At 58.5% G+C, this 26,912-nt stretch overlaps 1 protein-coding gene across 3 annotated transcripts; it reads left to right on the top strand.

The window, feature by feature from the left end:
- Positions 1-94: 94 nt before the first annotated feature.
- IL2RB (interleukin 2 receptor subunit beta) lies at positions 95-20,463 on the top strand. Of its 3 annotated transcripts, none has more exons than XM_006156529.3 (10): positions 95-307; positions 5,969-6,089; positions 6,530-6,644; positions 7,573-7,648; positions 9,688-9,793; positions 12,429-12,577; positions 12,961-13,120; positions 13,851-13,971; positions 16,178-16,262; positions 18,133-20,463. In XM_006156529.3, the coding sequence occupies exons 1-10, from the start codon at positions 131-133 to the stop codon at positions 18,829-18,831; spliced, it is 1,809 nt and encodes a 602-aa protein (XP_006156591.2). In that variant the 5' UTR covers positions 95-130; the 3' UTR covers positions 18,832-20,463. The 3 variants fall into 3 exon arrangements, with proteins under 3 accessions (XP_006156591.2, XP_027630759.1, XP_006156592.1); XM_027774958.1 differs by lacking the exon at positions 95-307 and adding an exon at positions 648-3,944; XM_006156530.3 differs by lacking the exon at positions 95-307 and adding an exon at positions 648-3,948.
- The last annotated feature ends 6,449 nt before the right edge of the window (positions 20,464-26,912 follow it).

Below are 26,912 nucleotides of genomic sequence, written 5' to 3'. Positions count from 1 at the left end.
AGTGTGGAGCCGCCGCAGCACCCACAGCGGCCGCCCCCCGCATAGGCAGAGATCTTTATCTGGCTCTAGGTGCTTCAGGAGTTTCAGGCTTTCTCAGCAGCCGGGCCTCCCCCGCCTCCCCTCCCAGGCCATGCCCCTCCATGCTCTGCACAGGAAGTGGGCTGGCCCTGGGGTTTTAGTCTCTGCCGGCCCACAGCCTGTCTGCTACCTGGGTCGCCGGAGCGGAGCAGGGCTCCAGGGAGATGGCCGAGGCCCCAGCAGCAAGGACGACCGGGGAGAGTGTGCCGCAGCTCCATGTCTCAGCCAGGTGATGCCCGCCTTGCCCTCGCCCTGCCCTGCCTGGTCCTGGGAGGCCGGGGACTCCCTCCTGGCCCTTGCTGACCAGCTGGGGGGCTGGAAGTGAAGGTTATGGGAGGGCTTTGGGCCCTGACTCAGTGTCCCCTGCAGTTTCTACCTGAACATCCACCCTCTAACCTCAGCTTGGACTCCCTCTCTGGGCGGGCTGGGCCCTGGTCCCCAGTGCCAGGCACCTCTCCTTCGCAGCCCACCCCAAGGGAGGCTGGGGCCGTACTGAGAGGGGGACCTCCGGGACCCTTTGTGCTGGACCCCCAACCCAGGGGGGTGGAGAGGGAGGTGGGAGGGCAGGGCTGGGGAGCCACCTCTGGGCTGCTGCGGGGCCTGACCCACCTGGGGGACGTCTTCTGCATCAGTGCTCCTTGGGAGGCTTACGGGATGAGGGAGCAGAGAGGGAGCTCCTGAGAACTGGCTACGACGTGGGAGTGTGCCGGGGAGCCATGGTCAGAGCCCTGGGTTCGAGTCTGCACTTCCCCCTTCAGCTAGGTGACTGGACAGGCCAGCAGCAGCTCCAGGCGTTGGGGCAGGAGGACTCAGCTCTGGGGCTGCCTGGAGCTCACACTCCCTCCTCTCCTGGGGGCTGAGGCCTCCTCCCTTACTGAGTTTGTAGAGCCTCGGGAGTGGAAGGGGGGAGGCTGAGGGGCAGAGCCATCCCCAGGGTCTGGTCACCACCCCCGCCCCTGAACCAGGATCCCGGCCCAGCTGAGATATCCCTGGAGTTGAACAGTAGGGATTAAACACATAATGTGTGTGTACGTGTGTGTGTGCGCGTGTGTAGGCAGGAAGGACGAGGGGAGAGAGAGCCCATCAAGTTTGGAGGTCCTGCCCAGCCCCCTGCACGCCCCGCCTGTGAGCAGAGGCCTCAGATGCAACCGACAAGGCTCACAGCCCAGCTCTGCCCTTTCTGGCCTGGGCGAGCGGCAGACCTGCCTCAGTTTCCTCGCCTGAAAAATGGAGTAGGAGCAGCACCTCCTCCCGGGTTGCCGTGAGGGTTGCGTGCTGTGGTATCTCGGGGTGCCAAGGGCAGTGCTGGGCAGGTGTGAGAGCCGTGTCGGATGTTGTCACCCCACCGTCACCACTACCGCACCGTCGCTGCCACCACCGCCACCCTCCAGCTTGAAATCCGAGGGCTGGGCCGGAGCAGCTCCGAGCTTCGGTTCTGGCACTGACACAGGGGAAGAGGATGAGACTCGCTTTACAGGCTGTGGTGGGGACCTAGTGAGTCAGTGGTGTAGACAGCTTTGAAGTCCTGAAAGGCAGGGCACAGGCATGTGGGTGTGCGTGAGAGCGTGGGGGGAACGTGCCGGGGACTCGGGGTCCTGGGCTCCTCTCCTCACCTAAGCTGGGCCTCTTCACCGCGTGACCTCGAGCAGGTTCCTCGGCTCCTGGGACTCAGCCTGCTCCTTGCAGAATGAGGGCCCAGCGGTGTCTGCTAGGACCCTCCCCGCCCTGGCCCCGGCCCCTTCGTCCCTCCTCCCTGCGCCTCTGCCCCTGCGCGTCTGTGCCCTTCAGCTGCGGGGCGGGGGCAGGGGCTGACTCCCGGGCACCCTTCTCTCCTGCCTTGCTGCCCCTTTGCCGGGACCTGTGGTGTGGCTCGAACCTTCCTTTGCTCTTAGGCCCCTCTGCCCCGACCCACCCTCCTCTTCTTGTTCTGGGACTCTGAGCCAGGTCCCGTCTTGGGTGTGGGGTTGCTCTGATGGCTGGGCCCGACTTTGGCATGATGGCCTCACTAAAGATCAGTCCTGTGAGCCCCTGGCATATAGGGGGTCCAGGAGGGGTTCACAGGAGCCCCCTCATTGGGCTCATCTTTGGGGGTCCCAACCCTGTGTTCTGTGCTGTTGGGGAATCCGAAGAAATAGGCCAGCCCCTGTGAGGATGGTGGGCCAGGCGAGGGCGTGCCCACAAGCCTGCTGGGCTGCTTCCCACGCCAGGGTAAGAACCTGCCTTTCTGGGCCCCAGCTTCCCAGGTCAGGGATGCCCTCGGCCTCCGTCTGGGACCTGAGTCTGGGAAAGTCTAGGCAGGGTAGGGCAGTGTGAGACCAGGCCTTGGGGTGGAGCCCTGGGCTCGAATCCCAGCTCTGCCTCTTACTGCATGTGTGACCTGGGCCAATTAACAACCTGGAGCCTCAGTTTCCTCGCCCACGTGGTGGGGCTGATCAGAGCACCGCCGGGAGCTAAGGGGCAGAGTCGGCGAGCAGGTGTAGCGGAGAAAGTGCTTGGTGCACGCAGCCTGGCATTATCTGAGGTCATCGGTTCGCGCTCTGCGCCCAGCCCGTCATGGGCAGGCGTTTCGGAGCGGTAACAGGAGAGAGCCGTGGCTGAGCCCTGCACAGCCCGCATGGCTCAGCTTCCAGACCTGCCTCCTCTCGATGTGTAACCTCGGGCAGTGGGCTTCACCCCTTTGGACCTCAGTTTCCTCATTAGAAAATGAGGAGTTCACCTGGTGCTCTTATTGATGTGTTTGGCAAGTTTATAACACAGCCTGGCAGGTGGGAACCTCCCCACGGGTGGTTTTTGGTGTGGCTAAGAGGGCGGCAGGCCCTGGGCCTGGCTCCCCGCGGGACCTTGAGTAGCCCTTTCCCATTTGGGGGCTTTAATGTCCCCAACTATAGAACAAGGGGCTTGCTCAGACAGCCTGCCTCTCAGGAGCCATGCAGTCCCCTGGATTGCATTCCTGGGACAAGCCTTGGGAGGGGGCCCAGGGCTGTCTGGGTGAGCGTGCTCGGACAAAGCCACGATGCCTCCGGCCACCCGGGCAGCCTGCTTTCTCTGCAGTCCCGGAGGCCTCTGTCCACATGCCTTCATCCACTGACATTTACTGAGCACCCACTGTGCACCAAGCTCAGCAAGAAGTGGCCATGCTGTGAATGGTCCACGCATTGTCCACCAGCCCCTGTCCCCCTGCCCCCACCCTGCCCCTCACTCCTGACCACAGTCCACTCACCCTCCCAGGGACCATTGGTCACTTTCCTCACTCGCTTCCCAGCCTAGCCCTGGCAGGATGGTGGCAGCCATCCATGCAAGAGTTTCCACTGCGACAGGTCATGGCCAGAGCCTTGCCTTTGCACTGAGCAGGCGTTTCCACGGTGTGGCTAGAAGGTCCCTGAGTGTCCTCGACAGACACTGTGAGTCAGGGTCTCACACGCAGGGTACAGGGGGGAGTCTCACGCTGAGCCCCCATGGGGAGAGAATGGTGTCGCAGATGTGGGAGGTGGCTGACAGCTGGACACACACTCCCGGGTGCAGCTCCCAGCAGGCAGGGGGACTAACGGTGGGCGCTGATCCAAGACGCTGGCCCGGCTCTGAGGTGCGCAGGGAAGCCCGAGTCTCCACTCGAGAAGGCTGGGCTAGGTATTTCATGATTCTTTCTGTCTTCTTTGTCATCTTCTTTTTTTTAATTGCCAGAGAACATGTGTATTTGCCAGAGAAAGACGGAGAGAGGGAGAGACAAAGCACCCCCTCCCTGTGGGCGTGGTCATGCTGCAATTCCTTCTCTGTTCTCCATCCTGTCGGGATTTGAGACGTGCATGCACGCACGTCTGCCTGTTTTGTAAGATGCCGGGGCAAGGACTTGAACTGCGGATGGCTAAGTAGGTATGGCTCTCTTGACCAGCAGGCTCAGAGGCCAATCCATCTTTTTTTTTTTTTTTAATTTTCCTAAGAGATTTTTGCTATAGGGGGTGCATGTGCTCACCAGAGAGACAGAAAGCAAGAAGTCACCCCCAGGAGGGATGGCTGCTCCCCAATCCCTTCTCTATTCTCTCGGGATCTCGGACCCATTGCACTCACATGCACCTGGTGTGAGTTTCAAGCTGCTGGGTCCGGGACTCAAACCGGCTGACCATGTGGGAGTCGGGCGCCTTAACCCCTATGCCATCTGCTGACCCCCTTTTTTCCTTTTCAAGTTTATTTTTATTTTTTCTATAAGAGGGAGAGACCCAGAGAGAGGCACCCATACTAGGGTCCCCACACCACAGTCCTCGGCAGGCCTGGGTCACCGGCACATGTGCCTGGCGTGTACAGGGGGACCTCAGGACAGAAACCTGCCCGCGTCGCTTTGGCATGGCCGTTGGCCAGGGATTTTGTATTTTCTTCTTCCCTGGGCAAGGAAGGACCTTTCATGCCTCGCCTGGGTAGACCAAGCCAGCCCCAGCTCCACGGAGCTTCCAGGCAGGCAGGGAGATACGTGTGTCTAAGGTCCGGGGTGAGGGTTGCCACGGCCCTGTGCCTTGGTCTCCTCTGCAGCAGCAGCACCCCCCTGAGGTGTCAGAGAGTAGAAGCAGCAGGCAGGTGAGGTGTTTAGAGACCACGCCTGCCAGGTGTTAGGTGTCACATGAGATTGCTATCTGACTTCCCCTTTTGGAGCTCAGCATCGCCCTCTTTGCTGGTCTCAGCTCCTCAAAGCAATCTTGGGAACAGCGTAGGGAACACACCTCGGCTATGAACAAGGGTGTGCCCTGAGGTCCCCGCGGCGGCTGACCTGGAGCATGTCCCCAGCGTAGTGAGCTGACCCTGGCAGGGAGGAGGGCCATCCTCCTGCCACCACCAGGCTTTACCGCCGGCCATGGACACGTGGAGGTGTGTGGGGCTGTCCTGCTGAGTGTGGGGAGCCCAGGTGTCCTCTTGCCCCCCCCCCCCCCGGGAGTGCAGAACTCCCTTTCCTTTATGGCACTTGGACTTCTGGAAGGAACGTAAATTCGCCTTGCAGAAACATCCTCTTCCACTCCCAGGGCATCCCGGTGTGGGGGTCAGCTTTGTCCTCGGGGGGTCTTAGGGGCTGGAAGCCAGAGCTCCTGCCCGCGCTGCAGCTTCTGTCTGAACTCGCGTCTTCTGCCTTGGAACAATTTCTGGGACTCCCGGGAGGGGGAGCAGGCAGCGGTGGGGGGCCTTGGAGACTCTCTCTGGCTGGTGCCCTCATTTCTGCCATTTGTTTTTCAATCCACGATTTGTTTTTTTAGAGGTTTTCGCTATAGGGTGCATGTGCTCACCAGAAAGACAGAGAGAGACAGAGAGACAGAAAGCGAGAAATCACCCCCCAGGGGGGATGGCCACGCCGCAATCCCTTCTCCATTCTCCTCTCAGGATCTTGGGCACGCTTGCACACGCGCCTGGTGTGAGTTTAAGCCACCGGGTCCAGGACTCAAACCGCAGTCGACCACATGGGAGTCCAGCGACATAGCCATTATGCCAACTGCTGGTCCCATTCCATGATTTTTTATTTTCTGCTAGACACCAGCTATGTGCCAGGCACTGTTCTGGGAACTGAGGACCTACTAACGCGCAAAGGCGAAGGTCCCTGCCCTCCTGGAGCCTGTAGGACTGTCTGTGTGCACAGGCCTGCGTGTGTAAGTGAAGACAGTGGAACAAATGACCAAATGTAAATCACGCTGAAATCGTAATAATGAAAAACTGTAGCTTGGGCATGGTAGCGAGGATTGCCTTTTCATACTGTCTAATCAGGAGGAGGTGGCATTTGAGCAGAAAAGTGAAGGAAGGCAGTGGGCCCATGTTGGGCAGAGGCCAGTGTTCAGGCCCTGAGGCTGCACTGTCAGACCCCGAGGGGCAGCAAGGGACCGTGTGGGCAATCGCCGTGACCTCCCTTCTCTGCCCCCAGTGCCACCTTCCCCAGTTCCACCCCATGGATATGATGGCGGCCCCTGCTCTGTCCTGGAGTCTGCGCCTTCTCGTCCTCCTGCTGCCCCTGGCCGCCCCTGGGACATCTGCCGCGGTGAACGGTGAGCGTGGGCAGCTGCGTCTGGGCGGCTGGAGACTCCGGGGCGAAGGCCCTACTGCACCCCTTCCGATCCCCTGATTCTTGGCAGCAGGTCCATCTGGAGGCAGGGGACTAGGGACAGGCAATGCCTCGCCCTTCTCTAAGCCACAGGAAGACAGCTTCTTGTCCCCGCCCTACCTTGGCCTGCCCTGGGGGACCTTGCAAGCTCTGGGGCACACGTCCCATCTCTGGAATGGGTCCACAAACCCCTTCTTTGGTCATGAGCGTTGCCTGCTCTGCAGCTGGGGAGTGCCAGGAGCAGAGGAGATCGGGGTCCCCCAAGGGACCCTGCAGTCTGGGTCAGGGGAGGTGGGGTTCCCTGAGGGACCCTGAAGAAAGGAGCAGGGGAGGTGGGAGTCCTCCGAGAGACCCCGCAGCCACTCACCCCACCTCGCCCGGCAGATGCCCCCCAGCTCACATGCTTCTACAACTCGAAAGCCAACATCTCCTGTGTCTGGAGCCAGGACGGAGACCTGCCGGGCACGGCCTGCCACATCCGTGCTCAGTCCAACCAGCGGTGAGTGCCACGCTGACCGCCCTGCGGACCCCAGGGCGGCGCCATCTTATTATCACCCCGTTAGACTCCTGGAGCCCTAGAAGTCTGCCACTAGGAACCTCGACTGCTAAGAGCCATGGCTCTTAGGGCCACGGCGTCTGGGAGCAGGCCTGGAAAGAGGCCATGGGTCAGGGGACTTCGGGAGTCAGAGCTTTAGGCTCCTGGCAGCTGGCAGGGCTCAGCCGCTGTGGAGGGGCGGAAGGTGACCTGGAGAACGTAGCTTGGGGACTGCCATGTCAAGGCTGGACTCCGTTTTGGAGGCAGGGGAGAGGAAGGGGCTCCCCAAGCTGTTGGAGTCATCTGGGATTTTTTGAGAGAGCCCTGGGACAGCTGTAAGGACAGGGCACTGAGGAATGGCCAGGAAGCTGGGGACAGGGAGGGAGTGGAGGAGTCACTGAGATCCAACATCCAGGTGGCAGGTGGGCGAGGGGCGAACCCCAGGTAGGTTGGTGAAAGGGGAGAAGTGGGAGATTGCAGAGAGGAGGCCAGAGTGGAGGTGGATTCCGTGGAGCTAGGCGGGCGTCAGGAAGGGAGGAAGCAGAGGTCAAGGTGGGTTAGAACTCCTGCTTCTCAGGCTCTGAAGGCCAAATGAAGTGTCAGTCTCTGCCCCAAGCCCCATGGAGCTCTGGGGGTGCTGGGAAGGGGGAATGTGTCTTGAAATTCTTCGTGTTTCTGGACCACTCGGCCCCACCAGGCTAGGCTGCACGGGGCAGGAACAGGTGTCATGGGGGAGGGACACCGTGCGGCAGGTGGGGGCGCTGGCACCCCTCACTGGGGTTGGTGCAGAGCCTCTACATCCCAGCCATTGGAGAGCAGAGGCCTGACCAGGCCCCTCAGCCAGCCCTGCGGTGACACCTTTGCATTTAAGGGTGTGCTTTTGCCTTGAAAGGTCCTGGAACAAGACCTGCGAGCTGCTCCCGAGGCAGGCATCTTGGGCCTGCAGCCTGATCCTTGGGTCCCCAGATGTGAGTAGCACCCTGGGGAGAGGGTGGGTGGCAGGGCAGGGGCTGGGACCCAGCAAGCCCGGAGGCCAGGGACTGCAGAGGAGGAGGAGGCAGAAGGCAGGAGGGCAGTGTCCAGGGGTGAGAGCCTGGGCCGGGAGGGGTCTCTCCCTCCTGCTCTGCAGGTGCTTATCAAGCGGGGAGAGCATCGTAATAAAAACCACCACACCGGGCTCTTCCTGAGGTCTAGCTGTGTGCGGCCGCTGGGTGAAGAGTGTCCTTTCTGGAGCTGGACCTTCCAACCCTGCTCCTCCCTACACTGGCCGGGTGATGCCAGGCCACCTCCCTGCCCCAGTAGCCCCTTCTGTAAAGTGGGAGTGATGGGGTGCCTACCTTGCAGAGTTTTCCTACCTGCAGGGAGCATTACCACCCTGCAGAGTTACCGCCCTGAGGGGCTAAAGTGCTTAGAGCACCGTCCAGAGCAGTGTGCCCACACGTCCTAGGTGGACCTTCACTGCTCCATGGATGGGCACTAGTGTTGTCCGCTTCTCGCCAGGGAGCAAACTGAGGCTCAGAGAGGTGTGAGCCCTGCCCAGGGCATAGAGCGGGGAGCCGCAGAGCTCCAGAGGCCCAGTCTGCGCTGTGCCCGTGCACCAGGCTGCCCCTTGGGGGGCGCAGAGCTGTGCTCACAGGGCAGCAGCAGGTTCCAGGGACTCTGGGGCCACGTCTGCTGCACGTGCCTGGCTGCGCACATTCCCAAGGGCAGGAGAAGGTGAAAAGGGGGCTCACAGAGCAGCGTCTGTCCGTCCAGGGAGCTCTGCAGGTGGCCGGGCTTTGGATCCTGGCTCCACATTTTTCTAGCTGTGTGACCTCAGGCAGGTCCCTAAGCCTCTCTGTGCTTAGTTATAGGATGTGAATAGCAACAGTGCCCGTTCTGGCGGGCGACGAGTTACAGGCGAGGACGAGAGGATGCCTAGCGAGTGCTCAGAAGAGGGCTGGCACTGTGTGCTGCTCGTCACAGCCACAGTCACAGGGGCAATAACAGGAGCCCTGTGATGGCAGGGAAACCTGTCTGTAGCAGTCTCGGGCAGGCCAGGGCAGGGGCCTTGGGGTGGAGTCGCTACTGTTTCCCACTGGCCGAGGTTCGGGGAGCCCTGATGATCAGGGTCAAGATTTGCCCGCAGTGGGGCCTGCATGGGTCAGAGGGACTGCCTGGGGTCCTGGACTTTGGGCCCCAGTAGACCCCACTGGGGCATAGACCCTGGGGGGGGCGAGCAGCAGCGCTCCTTCCTCAGGGCTGCAGGGTTGCTGCTTGGACAGCAGGGGGCCCTCAGCTGGCAGCCCTTGGTCAGGCAGGACAGCTACCATCGCCCACAGGGCTGTGGACACAGAGGGCTGGCCTCGACCCTGGGCTCCACTGTTCACCGCTGCATGACCTGGGCAAATCCCTCGCCCACCCTGAACTCTGGCTTCTGGGTTTGAAACATGACCCGGGAGTCAAGAGACAACGTGGCCAGGACTCTCAGGCAACAACTGCTCTCAGTGGATGCTCAGTGCCTGGCTATTTCCTTCCAGAAAGGGCAGGAGTGGGGTGGGCGGAGATGGGGAGGGGCCCTTTGCATTCAAAGCTGTTAAACAGATATGCTTCCAGCTCTGCACCTTCCGGGCGAGGGGGTCACCTGCTCGCATACCTCTCATGACAGGGAACCGCCTTTCTCCCAAGGAACTTGCTTCAGTTTAGATCAGGGTTTGCTGCTTGCACTGCCTGTGGGCCACACCCAGCCTGCTGCCTGTGCTTGTAAATAAAGTTTTATTGGAACACAGCCAGGTTTGTTTCTGGGCTGGGTGTGGGCGTGTCACCGTACAGCCGGAGAGCTCGGTGATGACAGACCTCGTGGCCAGCAAAGCGCAAGCTACTTACTCTCTGGCCTTTGCCAAAAATGTTTGCTGTCCCCTGCCTGAGAGAGTGGGGTGTGTGGAGTTCTCCTGCCCCTCCTGTCACCCTAAGGGCCACCCTCGCCAGTGCCAGCTGCTGGTTACACCCCTCCCTCCTTCCCTCGCAGTCTCAGGGACAGACCTCAGCTGACGTCCTCAACCTGAGCGTCATGTGCCGTGAAGGAGAGCGGTGGAGGGTGGTGGCGACCCAGGACTTCAAGCCCTTTAAGAACCGTGAGTGAGGAACCCAGGATGGGGCTGGGGCGGTGGCGGTGACGGCACCCCCTTCTCTGCCTTCTCCCCAGGATCCTCCCTGCTCTTGTCTCTCTCCCATTGGCTTCCACGCTGTCATCTGACCGCTCACTGCTGGAGCCGACCCAGCCTCTTACCTTGGCCTTCCCTCCTAGCATGCCTCTTTTTCAGCCTGTATTTCTGCTACCAAAGGCCCGCTCTGAGCCCAGCTTGTGCATCCATGCCTCTGAGCTGTTGCATGTGCTGGTCCCACTGCCTGGAAAGCTTTTCCCACCTGGAAAATTCCCATTTATCCTTTAAAAGGCAATGAAGAGTCACCTCCTCCAAGAGGCCTGCCCAGACTTCCCCTTTACAGGGACTTTATGTCCTGAGTTGTGGGTGTTTCCTTCACTAGGCTGGGAACTCCTTAAGGGCAGAGTCTCCACTGTCCTGTGTCACCCAGCACCAGGTCAGATCAGAACGGTACTCTGGGGAAGTTTGTTAAGTGACTAAGTGCCCGCCTCACGCCCTCCTCCCTGAGCTTAGGCACCACATCTAGGGAAAAGCTAGAGGCTGAGATCCAGGCAGGGTGCGAGATGCAGTCCCGCCTTAACTGGGCGTGATCTGACTGGCAGATTGTTTGGCACATCTGAGCCTCAGTTTATTCCTCTATAAACTGGGGATAAGCAGAGTCCCCTGCTGTGCAGGATTGTCACACACAGTCGTTGAGCCGAGATGGAGACCCCTCAGCATCTTGGCAGTGCTCCGTGAACATTCACTTCTTAACCGTGCAGTCCTGCAGTCCCCATGACTTCAGAGTCGTGAAACATTACAGTCACCGCATGCAACTAAGTGAGCCACGTAGGACTCGGATCAGGTCTACGCCTAGAGAAGGGCTGGCCCCGCGCATCTGTCCAGCGGGTGTTGGCTCAAATTCTGGGCGATGTTCCAGGCACTGGGACACAGCTGACAACCAGGCCTGCCCTTGGTGAGCTTAGAGGCTGAGGGGGGAGACAGAAAGTGAGTAAAAATCCCAAGCCAGACATTTCCTAAGACAGGTGGTGAGAAGCCCTAGGAAGAAAAGTAAAATGGGAGCCAGCTAGTGTGGAGGGGTACCAGGGGCTCTCTGCAAGGCAATGCCACATGGGAAGGCTCCCGGTTCGAGTCCAGAGACCTCCCTGAGTAGGCTGGGCATGCGTGTGCACAAGATCCGGGGCAGGCTAAAGGCTGGGGCGGACCAAGGTGTTGGGGCCCTGTTGGGGGTGCTGTCTCCCTCTCTTTCTGTCTCTGTCTCTCTCTCTCTTTTTTTTTTGGAGAGAGAGAGGTTTTTTGCTATAGGGCAAGTGTACTCACAGGAGAGACAGAGAGAGACAGGGACAGAAAGCAAGAAATCACCACCCAGAGGGGAAGCCATGTCTCAATCCCTTCTCCTCCATCCTCCTCTTGAGAGTTTGGGCCCGCATGCACACATGCCCAGTGTGAGTTTTAAGCTGCCGGGTCAAGGGCGCCAACCATGGCCCTGTGGGAATCCGGTGCCTTAACTGCTGTGCCACTTACTGACCTCTCTCTGCCTTTCTCGCTTATGGAAGAAATAATCTTAAAAATAAAGGGGAGGGTATCAGTAGGTAGTGTGGTTAAGTCACTGGACTCCCACGTGGCTGACTGTGATTCAAGTCTTGGACCTGGCAGCTTGCTTTCTCACTTTCCCTCTCTCTGGTGAACATGCATAGCAAAAAAAAACACAAAAAAACCCCACCTAAATAATAATATTGGGGACAGCAGATGGTGTAATGGCTATGTTGCTGGACTCCTACTGTGGTTTGAGTCCTGGACCCAGTGGCTTAAAATTCACGCTGGGCGTGTGTGCGTGCATGCCCAAGATCCTGAGAGAAAAAGGGATTTCAGCATGGCCATACTCCTTGAGGGGGTGATTTCTCACTTTCTGTCTCTGTCTCTGTCTCTGTCTCTCTGTCTCTGTCTCTCTCTCTCTGGTGAGTGCACATACCCTATAGCAAAAACTCTCTTAAAAATTTAATAAATAAAATAAAAAGAAATAATCCTTTAAAAAATAAAGGTTAGGTACCCTGTCAGCAAGGATCAAAAGAAGTTTAAAAAGGAAAAGAGAACAGGTGAGGGAACCAGCAGTTAACGTAATGGCTATGTCGCTGGACTCCCACGTAGTCGACTGCGGTTCAAGTCCCGGACCTGGTGGCTTAAAACTCACGCCGGGTGCGTGTGCGTGCGTGCCCAAGATCCCGAGAGGAGATTGGAGGAGAAGGGATTGTGGTGTGACCATCCCCCCTGGGGGGTGATTTCTCGCTTTCTGTCTCTATGTCTCTCTCTGTCTCTGTCTGTCTGGCGAGCGCACGCGCCCTATAGCAAAAACCTCTCCAAAAAAGAAAAAAAGAAAAAAGAAAACAGGCGAGAGGGATAGAGAGTGGGGGGTGGTCAGGGAAGGCTTCTTGGGATGGGTGATATTTGAGCAGAGACCTGGGGGAGGGAGTGGCCCGAGGATCATGGTGGAGTGGGGTGGGAAGAGCACGCAGGGGGAGGAGCAGCAGGTGCAAGGGTGAAGGCAGAGGACCTCAGCACCACAACCCAGCACGGCCCACCCTTTCTTCCTCTCTTCTGCCTGCAGTTCGCCTGATGGCCCCTGACTCCCTCCGGGTCACCCACATAGGGACCCACCAGTGCAACATCACCTGGAGCACCTCCCAGGTCTCCCACTACATTGAGAGAGAGCTGGAGTTCGAGGCCCGGACACGGTCCCCGGGCCACAGCTGGGAGGTGAGAACACAGCCAGGCCCACCCTGAGGCCCCTTCCCGCCCTGTCCTGTCCTTCCTTTGTCATTGGGTCATAGCAGCCCCAGGCAGACAGCGGGGGGCAGGGGGGTACCCTGCTGCTTCTTCTAGATGCCAGGGGCTTCCTGCTCCCTCCTCGTGCCTCCACTAACCCAAGTGGGCTTGAGAGTTGGGTGAGGGGTGGGAAGGCAGTGGGTCCAGGTGGTGCTGGAGTCCCAGCTGACGCCAGGGGACTTGGCATGGGACTGGGATGAGTGAGGAGGTATGGGCTCTGGGCCCACGACTGGGTAATCAGGGGGCCTCTGGGCAGGATGGGGTGTGCCATGGAGGCAGGGGCAAGGCTGTGCTGACCGCCCTGTCTGCCCCAGGAGGCGACCCTGCTGACACTCAGGCAGAGGCAGCAGTGGATCCACCTGGAGATGCTGGTCCCCGATACGCAGTACGAGCTGCAGGTACGGGTCAGGCCCCAGCGCCACCAGCAGTGGAGCCCCTGGAGCCGGCCCCTGGCCTTCAGGACGCGGCCTGCAGGTACCTCGGGCAGGAGGGGGCGTGTGGGCAGGAGAGGCTGGCTGGGGTGGCTCTAAGCTCTGTGGGACACGCTGCCACAACCCCCTGACCTGGAATGGGGTGCGGTGTTTGGGTCCCTCTGCTCTCATCTGCCACCTGACCTCTCTGGACGTGACCCTGTGGGTCCCACCTCGCAGTGAGGGACGAGACTTGCCTGTGGCCTTGTGAGTCAGGAAAGGGGCCAGAAAGGCCTTCATCCCTGTCTTCACTTTGAAACTTCAAACTCCCAGCTTCTGCCACGGCTGGGGAGGCTGCTTTCTCGTGCACCTCGTCCGTGAAGTGGATGCCGGGGCCCAAGGTGGGGCTGCATGCTGAGGGCCTGCAGTGCCCCCATCAGCCTGGTCCCAGAGGTGCGGGACCAGGGCCCTGCCCAGGGCCGTCTCAGCTTGCCACCCTTCAGTTCAAGCTGAAGCCAGACCTGGAGGGTCTCTATGTGGTGCTCAGAGGAGGGTGCAGGGGGTGCCTGGGCTGCCGAGGGACTCTTGGGATGCCACTGTGTCGTTCCTTCTGGGCATCAGGCCTGGCTTCCCAGAGATGGTGGGCATAAGCAGAACCTGCCTCCAGCCCCAGGCGTGCCTGGCAGGGCCCTGGTAACAGCAGTGGTGGCACTGGGCGGGCAGGGTCCTGCACGGGCCCGGACTGGGTGGGGGCCTCCTCTCACCCCTCTCCCTGCTTCTCCTCACCCCGGCAGTCCCTGGGAAGGAGGCCTGGCCCCTGCCTTGGTTCGTCCCCATCATCGGGGGCCTCAGCGGTACCTTCGGCTTTGTCGTCTTAGTCTACTTGCTGGCCAGCTGCCGGTACATCAGGCCATGGTAAGGACACCTCCCCTTCCTCACAGCCCCCTTTAACACACGTATGCACATACGCGCACACATGCACACGCACACACATGTGTACACACATGCACATGCATACACCACCTTGCCAGGTCATATCCTGGACTGAGCCCCGCATCTGGACACACCTGCACTCCTCGAGAGGCCTCCCCGCCCCACACCGGCCTTTCCCTGTGACCTGCCCTCAGGGGTGGGACCCACCAGAAGCACTGTCCTCAGGACCCGAGGATATGTGCGTGCACGCGCCCGCTGTCTGAGGGCCCTCGAGGGTCTTCCTAGGTCTGGGTGCGAGCTCTTGCTTTTCATTTACCGCGCGCTGGCTCTGTGCTCCAACCACGGAGCTGGGGCACAGCGGGAGCCATGCGCATGTGCACGTGTCCAGCCCCGGGAGCTCACAGCCCAGGGGAGGGGGCAGGGGCTTATGCATCACACGCGTATGTGACGGCCACCATGATTCCGATGGAAGGTCCCGACGTATCAGAGACAGACCGCACGGAGAGGAACCTTGGCTAGGGTGACGGGGATAGCTTTGCTCAGAAAGTGATGGTTTTGCTGAACCCTGAGGGAGGAGCATGCTGGGTGGTGGAAGGGATGGCAGCACCCCGGGGAGAGGAGACGGCGTGTGCAAAGGCCCTGGGTGGGAAGCAGGGAGGCAGGGCCAGGAAGGGTGCAGGGAGGTCGGTGTAGCAGAGACCAGAGGGGGGTGGGGAAGGCTGACCTTGCACGTGGGCAGGCCACGTGGGAATCAGGCTGTGTACTGGGCACCCACGGGAGGGCACCACAGAAGGGCAATGGCATCCACTTTGGTGCTGTATGGAGAGTGGCCGGGTGCAGGGCAGAGCAGGAGGAAACGCTTCTGCCCGAGGGCTGCTGCTCCCTTACGATGCAGGAGGGACGGCACACCAGTTTCCAGCCTGCCTACCTGTGCAGTCCCACCTCGCTGTCCTGGCACTGAGGGGCAAAGTGTCAGAGGTCAGAGGCCATGGATCTATTTCTTTCTTTGGAGAGGTTTTTGCTGTAGGGTGCGTACACTCGCCAGAAAGACAGAGACAGAGAGACAGAAAGACAGAAAGTCAGAAATCACCCCCCAGGGGGGATGGCCACACCACAATCCCTTCTCCATTCTCCTCTCGGAATCTTGGGCATGCACGCACATGCACCTGGTGTGAGTTTAAGCCACCGGGCCCGGGACTCAAACGCAGTTGACTACATGGGAGTCCAGCGACATAGCCATTACACCAACTGCTGGTCTTCACGGATCCTTTTTTAACTGATGTCAGGACAGGTCAGAGACCTCTGCTGACTGGTCCAGGGTTGGGGGCAGTCAGTAAGGAGGAGGGGGCAGAAACACACCTCGCCCGCTCCCGCCTCACCCTGCCCTGTCCCAGTGTGGTGGCTCTGACCATCGCGCTGGTTCCCCATCTCCCTGTCCATTCTCCCACTGTCCCAGTTCTACACAGGCCTTCAAAGGCAACCGCCTCCCTGCCGGACGCCTGGCTCCCAGAGTGCGAGGGACTCAACAGGCGCCATGCTAGCCTCCCGGCTGACCTCCTCAATGTCATTTCTGTCCCCTCCATCTGCCCCAGCCAGGTCACCCTGTTTAACGCTCTGCAGTGGCTGTCCACCATGCCTGGAGTACACCCTCACCGTCCAGGGCCTCCCCTGGCCTCTGGGACCTTGCTGCAAATCCGAGAGCAGCACCCACTCTCCAGGCATGGGCACTCTGCCTGGCAGACAGGATGTGCTGGAATGGCGCTCTCACTCATAGCACCATCCTCTCACAGCCAGATGTCCTAGGCAGTGTGCAGCCTGAGCCACATCCACGGCCACCCTGCCTAGGAGACTCTCTCCTACTGCCCTCCTGCTGTCAGTCTGCCCAGCCGTCTATCCCTGAGCACTCTGGCTGGCCGGCTCCCCCTCACCCCTTCTTCCTCCTGAGCGACCCACTGCTCTCGGCCTCCACAGAACGTAGTGTGTGGTGTCGCGTGCCGGGTCTGTGTCTGCAGCTGCTCTGTGCCCATTCCTGTGTCCCCGGCACCAGCACAGTACCGCCCATAGCGAGCACTCAATACTGGCCGAATAAACAATGAACGGAAATGGGGTCCATGCCCCCTCGGCTGCGGGCTGCCGCAGGGCTCTGTGGACCCCGCCATCCTCATGCCCCTCCCTTTCCCCTGTTCAGGCTGAAGAAGGCTCTGAAATGCCACATCCCAGACCCCTCGGAGTTCTTTTCCCAGCTGAGCTCAGAGCATGGAGGAGATTTCCAGGTAGGGTCTGGAGGTGGAGGGCAGAGACGGGCAGTGACATGCCTCGGGTGGAGGGCGGCAGTGGCTTTGCGCTCAGGGAGAAGAGGTGAAACGCCCCGTGACCAGTCTCCTGGGTGGAGGCAGGGCCCTTTCTAACACTCTCAGGTGATTGGCACCTTCCAGACCACCCTGGTTCTAATCCCGGCCCCGCTACTTCCTGGCTGTGCAACCTTGGGCAAGTTGGAGAACCTCGCTGTGCTTCAGGGGGAGAAAACGAGTGTTAATACGTGCATTGCCCTGAGAACATTGCCTGACGTGCAGGAAGTGCTCCGGGACTAGCTGGACGTCCTGTTGCCTGTCTGCTGACAGGCTGGGCCTTTGGGGTACAGGGTCTTCCCACTCCGCAGCCTATGCAGACCTGCTCTGGGGTATTGCTTCTTTGGCCCTGGCAGGCTCTGACTTGACTTGTCACGGGTACTAACAAGCCCTCTGGTCACTGAGCACAAATGCTGATTTGTTTTTTAAGCGCCAGCCCTATGGCTGCGACACTGAGCTCCATTTGCAGTGTTTGTCTTCCCCTTCCGATCACACCTTCCTGCTTCAGGCACGAAGGCTCAGGAAGCAGGTGGGGTATGGGGGCTGCTGCTGCCACCCAACCCCACTCTCCACTCCCAAACTTGGGGGGCAGGAGGCAGGGGCGGAGGAAGGCGAGGAGTGGGGAGGTGCCAGAAGGCCATATTCCACCAGAGCCGTCCTCAGCGGGCTCTGGAGCTCTCAGACAGGGCTGGTCCAGGGCCCCTTCTGGAATTTTTTGGAAAAGCTCCAAGACAGGACATCTTATCTCAGTACTTTTTTTGAGAGAGAGATTTTTGCTATGGGGCATGTGTGCTCATCAGAGACACAGAGAGAGACAGAGAGAGTGAGAAATCACCCTCCAGAGGGAATGGCCACGCTACAATCCCTTCTCTGTCCTTCTCTCTGGATTTTGAGGCACATGTGCACAAATACCCTGTGTGAGTTTCAAGCCTCCGGGTCCAGGACTCAAACCACAGTTAGCCACATGGGCGTCCGGTGCCTCAACCACTAGCCCCTATATAAGTCCTCTTGGTGGGGAAGTTTCCTTAGCTTAAAATTCCCTAAGCGCTGAAGACAGTGAGCTTCCATCAATGAGATTCAAGCAAGTCTTGGAGAACTGCACACAGGGAACACGGCGGAGGGAGCCCTGCCCTGGGACTGGCTGGGGGCTGGAGTAGATGTGTCCTCACCTCCTCCAGCTCGAACTCCTAATTCTATGGGTCAGGGACATCGGAAGCTGGGGTGAGGTCCTTCCTAGAGAGCCGTGGTCAATCCACCTTCCCACGGGGTCACCAAGACAGGCTGTAGGGCCCTGGCAGGGAGGGAACTGGGGACTGGGGACATTCCCACTATAGTGTGTGAGCAGGGAGCCTGGACCTGGCCCTGCCACCAGCTGCTCTGTGACCAGGGCCAGGGCATGTCCCCTTTCTGGGCACCTGTCAAGTCAACAAAATGTGCCCTCAGGGCCTTTTTCGCCCTGCAATGGTGGGTTGGTTCTCTTCTCTACCGTGTTCCCAGCACCTAGGACAGTGCCAGGCTCAGTGAACAGTCACTCTTGGGCCAACAAACCTCTCCTGGGCACTGCGGGGCTGTGAGTCAGGCACACTCTCTGGGCTGGCAGCTCCCAAGGTGCCCTAAGCCACTTGGTAGGTGGGGAAAGTGAGGGGCATACAGTCAGGGAGGGCTTCCTGGAGGCAGCGGCCCTGGGCCATCACTGAAAGAGAAGCAAGAGTTAGGAGCTTCTGCTGAGTCTGGAGGAGGGCTTGGGAGGTAGAAGGAAGCCCTCACGCACTACCTGCTGATCTTTCTCCCACAGAAGTGGCTGTCCTCACCCTTCCCCTCGTCCTCCTTCACCTCGGGGGCCCTGGCGCCTGAGATCTCTCCGCTGGAAGTGCTAGAAAAGGACGCCAAAGCCGCGCAGCTGCTCCTGCTGCAGCAGGACAGGGCGTGCTTGCCCTCGCCCGACAGCCACTCACTGGCCAGCTGCTTCACCAACCAGGGCTACTTCTTCTTCCACCTCCCAGACGCCCTGGAGATCGAGTCCTGCCAGGTGTACTTCACCTACGACCCCTGTGCAGAGGAGGAGCCTGAGGATGGCGGGCCGGGGGCACCCCCAGGGCCTCCCCCTGCCCCCATACTGCCCCTCTCTGGGGAGGACGCCTACTGCACCTTCCCCCCTGGGGAGGACCTGCTGCTCTTCTCTCCCAGCCTCCCCAGCGGCCTGAATCCCCCCCACACGGCCCTCACAGGCAGCGGTGCCATGCAGGCGGGTGTCCCCGGAGACTGTGCTCTCCAGCCCCCCACCCCAGGACCCCCTGACCTGGAGGATTTCCAGTCACCACTGGAGCTGGCAGTGGGAGAAGTTGGGGAGGAGGTCCCTGCCTTGGGCCCTGGGGAGCCCAGCCCCACTAGGCAGGGCCAGAGTGGGGCTCTCACCTCTCTCCTGGCCCTGAACACTGATGCCTACCTGTCCCTGCAAGAACTCCAGGATCAGGACCCAGCTCACTCGGTGTAGACAGACGGCCAGCAGGGGGAGGCCGATGGCGCCCGGCCTGAGGAGGGCCCGATTGCGGACTGTCCTCAAAGCTAGCCCACTGTTGAGATGTCCCGGCGCCCACCCCAGCCCTGCACACCCATCTCATGTCCTTGCAGACCTCTGTGCTGCTCCCTGAGCCCACCGCTCGGGCCAGGAACCTGGGCTGGGGCGCCTGCCCTCCCTCTAATCATGGGAACACTGTTTCTGGAGCGTGGTTCCTCTCCAGGCCCACAGTGATTCACTGACATCCTCGCGGCTCTGCAGGACCCCCATCCCAACCTCCTCACTGGACGTCCTGTCCTAATGTCCCCTACTCCCACCCACTCCACAGGGCACCAGCGTGTGCTTTGTGGGACACACATAAGGCCGTGCTCCTCCTCTGTTCAAAATCCGGCCATGGCTCCCTACTGCCCTCAGGACGCTCTGGGCGGCACTTGTCCTTCCGGCACCGTCAGGACTTCCCCTCTGGAGCCCTACTGAGCTACTTGGCCATCTGTGAGGCCTTGTCCTCACATCCCTCAGAGGGACACACTGCCTCCCTTAATACGCCAGAACTTGAGATCAGCGCTCTCAGGCCACAGCAGCTGGGGGGTGGCTGTCCTGTCCTCTCTTGGGATCCCTCCTGGCCTCAGAATGCCTGGCTGCTGCATCCTTCACACAGTGGCCCGACTGTGGACACAAGTCCCCCGCAGAGGCGACCCTGCTGGATCTTCTCAGACTCAAAAGGAGGCCGCGGGAAAGTGCCCCTGCATCTGAACAGCACAGAGAGCAGCCGGCTCTTGGGAACCCAAGTCTGGGCCTCTCCCACCTCGCCCTCCGGGGAAGGGTCTCCTGTGTAGCCCAGGGGCCGCACGCTGGCTCCAGAAGGGCAGCCCTCTGTGGGCAGGGCCTCATTGTCTTTTCAGGGCACTTGACCCAGTGCCAAGCGCCCCGTGGTTCTCCTTGGATGTTAAGAAATGATCCCGCACCACTTTGCCTGGGCTTCCCACGCCTGGCGCCTTCACATGGGGACCACCCACTTCACAGGAGCGTCTTCTGGCACCTGAACCTTTCTGGGGTCAAGACTTGGAGAGGCAGAGTCCCAACCAGCTCTCCAGGAAAGGCTCATCTCCCACGCAGCTGACCCCTTCCTTCCTAGTGCTCGCACCTCCACCCTCCACTTCACTTTCCATTGTCTGGACGCTGAGGGGTCCATCAGCGTGCTCACCTGCCCTGCCTGGCAAACTCTGGCCCAGGCAACAGGGGATTGCCTGCACTTATAGGCCCTGCTTACAGCTGATTGGGCATCCGGCAGCAAGTCTGCCCAGAGTCTGACGGGCAGCCTATGAGGTAGCATGGCCCAGAAGCTTTATCCAATCAGAGAGTCCAGGCCTGACCTAGCCAATCAGATTATCTTCCAGTCCAAAGCATGAGCCCGGGGAGGGCAGGCAGCACCTGCGAGCAGGTGCTGGTGGACAGAGAGTGCGGGAGAAGTTAGAGTTAAGCTACTCCATGAGGGGTGGGGGATGCATCAATCTCCTCACACGCTGAGGCCTGCTGCCCAGGGGACCGCTGGGCACCCGCTCAGGGTTCCTGTTTACGTCCAGAATAAATTCCCCTCTCTCAAGGTTGTGTGAGTGCTTAGAGCTTATTACCTGACTGCCTCTCCTCCCATCTGCTGCCATACGGTGCCATGTGTCCGAGGCGGCAAGGACTCCAGTTCCGTCCTGAGCTTCATGTTCACACTTTGCTGTGTGTCCCGGGCAAACTGCGAAACCTCTCTGCAAGTTGGTTTCCTTGTCCCCAAAGCGAAAACAGTGTTTGCCTGCTCCACTATAAAGAGTTCTTGGGAGAGTTACATTTCTCAAGGTTTGGGCATTTGCCCAATAAATACATCTGTGGGTAACGTGTTTATTACTGTTTTCTAAATATTTTGTTTAAAGCAACTTACTTTTAAATACATGTATTTAAAAACTATTGCTTCTGTAAATGGAAAAATTGATTTTCACTGTAAATAAAAGGTAATTGTAAAAATAAGTACAATAAAACAAAAGAATGTTTAAAATCATGATTTGTCTATTAGTTTTTTGTTGTTGTCGTTTGAAGATTTTTACCATAGGCTGTGTTCACTTACCGGAGAGAGGGGGGAAAATGAGAAATCACTCCCCAGGGCGGATGGTCACATCGCAATTCCTTCCGCATTTTCCTCCCAGGATTTTGGGCTCACCCAGGCACCCAGTGTGAGTTTCAAGCCACCAGATCCAGAACTCAAACCGCACTCAGCGATGTGGGAGTCCAGCGCCTTAACCACCGCACCACCTGCCGGCTCCTGCCTCTTATTTTAAAAGGGTAGGTTAGCAAGTGCTGGGAAGTCATTGAAGAAACACCAGCACCAAATGGAAACTTCCTCAAGAGAAAGTAAAAAAAAAAAAATTGTGAAGGGACTATCTTGTTCACTGACAAGAGTCCAATTCACTGTGCTCTGTGTCCAGGTACCGGCTACCGGCAGCCCACGTCCAAACCTCGCAGGCCTGCCCTTGGACAAATATTGCACTTGCTAATAGGTATCACACCTAGCCTATTTATCTATCATCCATCCATATTTTTTTCAGTGCCATGGGGAGACTGGGGGCCAGCAGGTGGCGTGGTGGTTAAAGCACTGGACACTCCCACATGGCCGGCCATGGTTCAAGTCCTGGACCTGGTGGCTTGCTTTGCTTTCTCACTTTCTCTCTCTCTCTCTTCTGTGTGTGTGTGTGTCTCTGGTCAAAATGAAAGAAAAATGAATGAGTAAATAAAATTAAAAATAAATAATTCTTTTTAAAAAATAGTCAGACCAGGTCCTGGCAATTCCTGGCATTGATAGGGCTGCATTCATGCCGTGTTGCTAATCGATTGCGCCTGCGCATGGCAGCCCTTTCTAGTCGCTCACAGCCCTCCTTCCTGGGGAGCCTGCTAAGGCTTTGTATTTGCCACGCTGTGCAATAGGCAGCCCTCCGCTGACCGGAACAGGCACCTGGCCACGTCTCTGCAATCCCTCAGCTTCCTTCCATAAAAGCTCTTATCTTGCCCAACTCTGATATTTCAGGCAGGGAAACCGAGGCTGAGATGATGAAGGTGGGAGAGATGAGAAGGGCCTCAGAGCAGGCAAGCCCAGGGAGCCCAGCTGTCCCCACCGTGTCTGGCGAGAGACCTGAGCTGGCAGTGACTGGAGCCCGGGGCCACCTGACACCAGGTGGAGATGAAGCGATGGGCCAGCAGCCAGTGCACATCATGTCCAGTGAGGACGAGAGGGAGTGGGGACCTCAGGAGAAGGGGCAGGGAGGGAGCAGCTGGAGGGAGGCCGGGATAAAGGAGAGACAGGCCTGCCTGGGTCCGATTGCAGGACAGAGCAGTGGCAGCAGCTGGGGACCAGGCACAGCCTGGGGCCTGGGAACTGGCAGGTGTAGAGTGGGAAGGAGGCAGCTGGGACAGATCTGGGACCAAGAGAAAAGGGAGGAGGGGTGGGGCCTTCCTGGCTCTCGTTTTCGTCTCAGTTGAGTTGGGTTTGCTCCTTCACGCCCCTAAACCCCCATATCTCTGCTCGCCTCCCACTCCAGCTCCCACTCTGAGCAACGTGCAGTGCCCACAATTCCCAAGCACATTGCAGTGGGAACGGATCAGGTCCGGGATGGATAACGCACCACTGTCCTCCTCGTTGGTGACATCCTGACTGAACGGAGGGAAGAAGTCAAGAAGCGGGGGAGGAGGTCCCTGCCGCGGACCCGGATCCATCATGTCGTTGGGAAAGTCCTGACGTATTTTTCTGCTTTTCTATGCAAGAACGTGTCATGACTTTCCCGACGACGCAATATCCTACACACTATGTCGGGCACTTCCTGAGTGTTAGCTCTGGCCGCCTGAAAATGACCCCGAGAGGCAGGTGCTCTGAGCCCCATTTGACAATTGAGAACCCCAGGTCAGGGGAGCTAAGAAATGCAGCTGGCGGGTAATAGAGCCAGGATCCAACTCAGATACACTCGGCTCCAGGGTGTTTGGGCTCTTTGCACCTACAGGCCGCATGGGGGACAGTCACTCCAATGGGGGAAAAGAAACAAACAAACCAGTAAAATTCTATTCTTAGCTTTTGGGCCGTCGATTTCAGAGGAAAAACAAACAAACAAAAAAAACATGGCCCGTGGCTGTGACCGTGGGAGAGAGAGGAGCCCCCCACCGGCTTGGCCAGGCGGAGGGATGAGTGGGGACGAGGGTGTTGGAGGGTGAGGACGGAAGTCTGACTGCTTTTTCCTATTTCTTAACCACCACTTTAAAAAAAAGTCATTATTTATTTAATTTTATTATATTATGATTTTTGAATTGGACCTATTTCTAAAATCCCTTCCAGAGGGCCTAGGGTGAGTCACGCTCACAGACATTAACACCACTTTGGCGCATTTGCTAACAGAAATCGTCCTATATCCTGCCCCGGCATAGCACCCCTGTAATGGGCGAGTCACGCCCACAATCATTAACACCGTCATTTGGATTCATTGCTGACAGGGCTCTTCCAACATCCGTCTTGGGACAGTCTCTTATGACTGTGTATAAGCCCCCTATTCTCTGTTACTAATTCCTTCCCCAAACCTACAAGCCCCACTTCCGTAAGTCCCGCTGTTTTGGGCCAGGCCAATGGAAAGTTCTTCACTAAATTCCCTCACTGTCGAAATCAAACCAAAGGAACCCCTGCACCTGATCGCCCAGAGACAGAGGCGTGTCTCGTGTCCTCTCCGGTCTAGATCCCACCAGTCCGTGCTCAGAATTGAACCCATTCATTATTATTTTTGCAGAGTTGGTCATTTCTGTCCACAAGGGCTTTGCTAGCTGCTCAGGTCCAGATGGTCTTGCCCTCGCCCCCTGCCTCTTCCCTGGCTGACCCTCTCCCTCTGTCACCTCTACCCTCCACACAGGTCCAGTGTCCACTGAGGGCCTCCATCCCTGCCCGGTAACCCTGGACCACAGACCCAGCCCTGCTCAGCCTCTTCCTTGGCCTGCCTGTCCCTGTCACCTGTCCCTCTAACTCCAACATGGCTAAGGTCTTGCCCAAACCACAGCCCTGCCTAAACTTTCTGTGATTCCCTGCTTTCAGGATATGGCTGAGTCCTGACAGTGCCAAGGCTTGGGGGACCTTGGGGAGGTCTGTCATGCTTCAGTGGCCCCATCTATGAATCAGGTGGTCAGACTGGATGGTTGCTGGCAGCTCTTCTAACCCTAATATTCTGTGGTTGCAGGTGCAACACGGAATGTGGCTTAAGGCGGAGACTATGGGATTTCACTTCAAGAGTTGGATGCTGGGTTTGGGGGTGGGGATGAGAGTGGGGACCACAGCTGACGTATTTGCTTTAGCATCTGCTGATCCCTGGGTTTGAGGTAGTCCCGTGGCCCAAGACCGCACCTGAGACTCCTACACACCCCTCCGGTTCCCACTCAAGCACCCTGGGAGACCCTCTAACTTGCCCCAGGTAAAGTTAGTTACTTCTCCTGCCTCTCCCCTCCTGAGCTACATCTCTGAGAATGATCTCTCGCACTATGGGCTGGAACTGCTAGATTCTGACGCAGGAGTGCTGTGCAGTGAGCAGACCCAACACCCATGGCGGTTCTTGTCCTATGCTCACGAAGACTTAGAGCTGCTGACACAGAGAAGAGAGGAAAGCGGAGTTTATAAGGGAAGGAGAAAAGGCTTCTGATGCAATGGAAGGGGCCTAAATGGGTTGCTGAAGAAGAGCTGGAGACGAGAAATTTTATCTAGCAGTCCGAGCAGTGAGCTGGCTTTCTGATAAGGCAGTGGACTTTAGGAAAGAGTTCGGTGGAGGTCTGAGAGATGTACTACTCTACTCTGTGTGTTCTTCGGCTGGCAGACCGTAGGGTCCTGTCCTTCGGGCTAGAATACAGCTACTGAATAGAAGCTTGCCGCTAGCTTCAGTTGTGCGAGTCGCAGTGCAGCCAGCTTTGGGCTGTGGCACTTAGCGGCTGTGACTCCGTCCTGGGTGCTCCGTGTCCCCACCTCCAGTGTGCGAGTAAGGAGGCATACATTCCTGAGAGACCTGTGAGAGTGTATATTGAACATTCACCAGACCATAGAGGGGACACAGAAACTTCACTAGCGAGAGAAACACAGTAACTTTCTTTCAGGGCCCTTACCCTGTCTGGCTGTAAGTGGGTCTAATTCCCATCTCAATTCTGGGACTACAAGGGCGATGATACTCAGCCAGAGACTGGCTGGCACGAGACCTGATTCGGACATGCCAGGCAGGAGAACTCACTGAAGGAGCCCTCCCACTCGGGGAAGGAGGGCGGGACACACAGCTGCGGTCCAGCTAGCTGTGGACAGTTATGGACAATTGTTCTCGGAGGAGAGAGGACTTGTGTGTGTGGGCTAGCAGCCACTGTTTGGCAGTGGGGAGGAGACTGTGGGGACAAGGACCTGAGAGGACCAGTCCTTCAGGGTCTCTTGGAGAGCGGCATTTATTGAACACTTGGACATGCGAGACTCTACTCAGAGCACTTGGTGTTACCAACCCCGCGGTCCTTACAGCAGTGCCAGGGGGAGCTACGAGTCTAACCCGTTTACAGATGCGGCGGAGGCTCAGCGTGGGTAGCGACTGGCCCTCGGGTACACAGCTAGCCCATGGGACGGAAGCATCTGAACCCAGCCCGTCCTTAGCACGCACATGGACACGGCTCTTCACAGCATCTAAAATGTGTACATATCTTCTTTTCTTTTAAAAAAGATATCTTCTTGTCTACTTTCCCAGGCACTAGGGATTCTGAGCCCTGAGGACAGGAAGCCCCAAGCAGAGGGTGCCACGTCCCAGGTCGCAAAGTGAGCTTGGAAGCGGGGGAGGCGTTTGATTACACTCGATCTCACCACCAGCACAGGCCTGGCCTCTGTGGCAGCCCCGGGGCATCCCCTGGCTGACTTGCTCTGAGACATTTTCCACCTGGGGCAGAGGCCGGAGGCCGTGCGAAAGCAGGCAGGAAGCGCTGAGTGGTGAGAGGTTTAGGTGGAGGGGGGCAGAATTGAGTCTGATTCCAGGAAGCCAGGACGCAGAGGGGTGGGAGGAGCTGCAGGAGAGGAACGTCTCCCATTCCCCTTCTCACCTGGCCTGCTGCTGGGCACTGCCCCGGAGAAGAGGCGCGACTCCTGCCCTGTCTACAGGGTCTCCAGCCTCGTGGGGGAGGGAGTGACCAAGGAGGACACAAACAATTAACTTGCAGTCACCATCCTCCTGACGAGGGGAAGGACATGCGTGAGGTCAGGCAGCCTGGCGGCCCAGGCAGTGGCGTGCTGATCACAGTGCTGGAAACCACGCGCTGACCTGGGATGGGGCTCCAGCCGACCTGAAACGTGGGCCACCACGCCCACGCTCTTGACTAGCCAGAGGGCTGGGGGAAGGGGATGGCAGTGGCAAGACCCCATCCAGAGCGCCTCTTGCTCTTTCTCATGAAAGAAATAAAATAAATAAAAATTAGAAAAGAAAGAATAATAGGAACATCTTAAAACAACCAACCAACCAACAAACCAACCAACCAACAGAGAAAGAAAACCAACCAGCGTCCATTAGCACAAGCCTTTGTAAGGCACCTGCTGGGGAAGGCAGGGTGGAGTGTCAAACGGGCTCCTTTCGGAAATACACTCGTTGGTTTGGGATGGATCTTGGGAGGAGGGATGCGCGTTCATTCATTTGCTCTGCACACGTGCATGGCGGCCTCTTTTGAGCAAGGCACCGTGCAGCACCAAGGATCCAGCAGTAGGCAAAACTCCCTCCCTCCTGTCCTGTGACCCCGTGGCTTCCTTGCGGCAGCCTTGACTCTGGAGCCTGTGACCTGGGTAGGTCCCACCTCTGCTGCCCCGTCCCTATGACCCTGGGCAAACGCCCAAGCTTCTCGGTCTGGCCATTTCCTCACCTGTACAAGAGAAGCGCACCAGGACCGCCATGGCTGAGAAAAGTCCTTAGAAGGGACAAACTGGGCTGGTGGAGACAGCAGGGACATGGCTGAGCCCAGCAGCCCAGGGCTGGCCCGCTGTTGGCCGCCCGACGCTC

Source organism: Tupaia chinensis, unplaced genomic scaffold, assembly GCF_000334495.1.
Source record: "Tupaia chinensis unplaced genomic scaffold, TupChi_1.0 Scaffold000496_1, whole genome shotgun sequence".
NCBI lineage: Eukaryota > Metazoa > Chordata > Mammalia > Scandentia > Tupaiidae > Tupaia > Tupaia belangeri.
The sequence above is the reverse complement of the archived record's forward strand: the minus strand, read 5'-3'. Positions and strand labels throughout refer to the sequence as shown.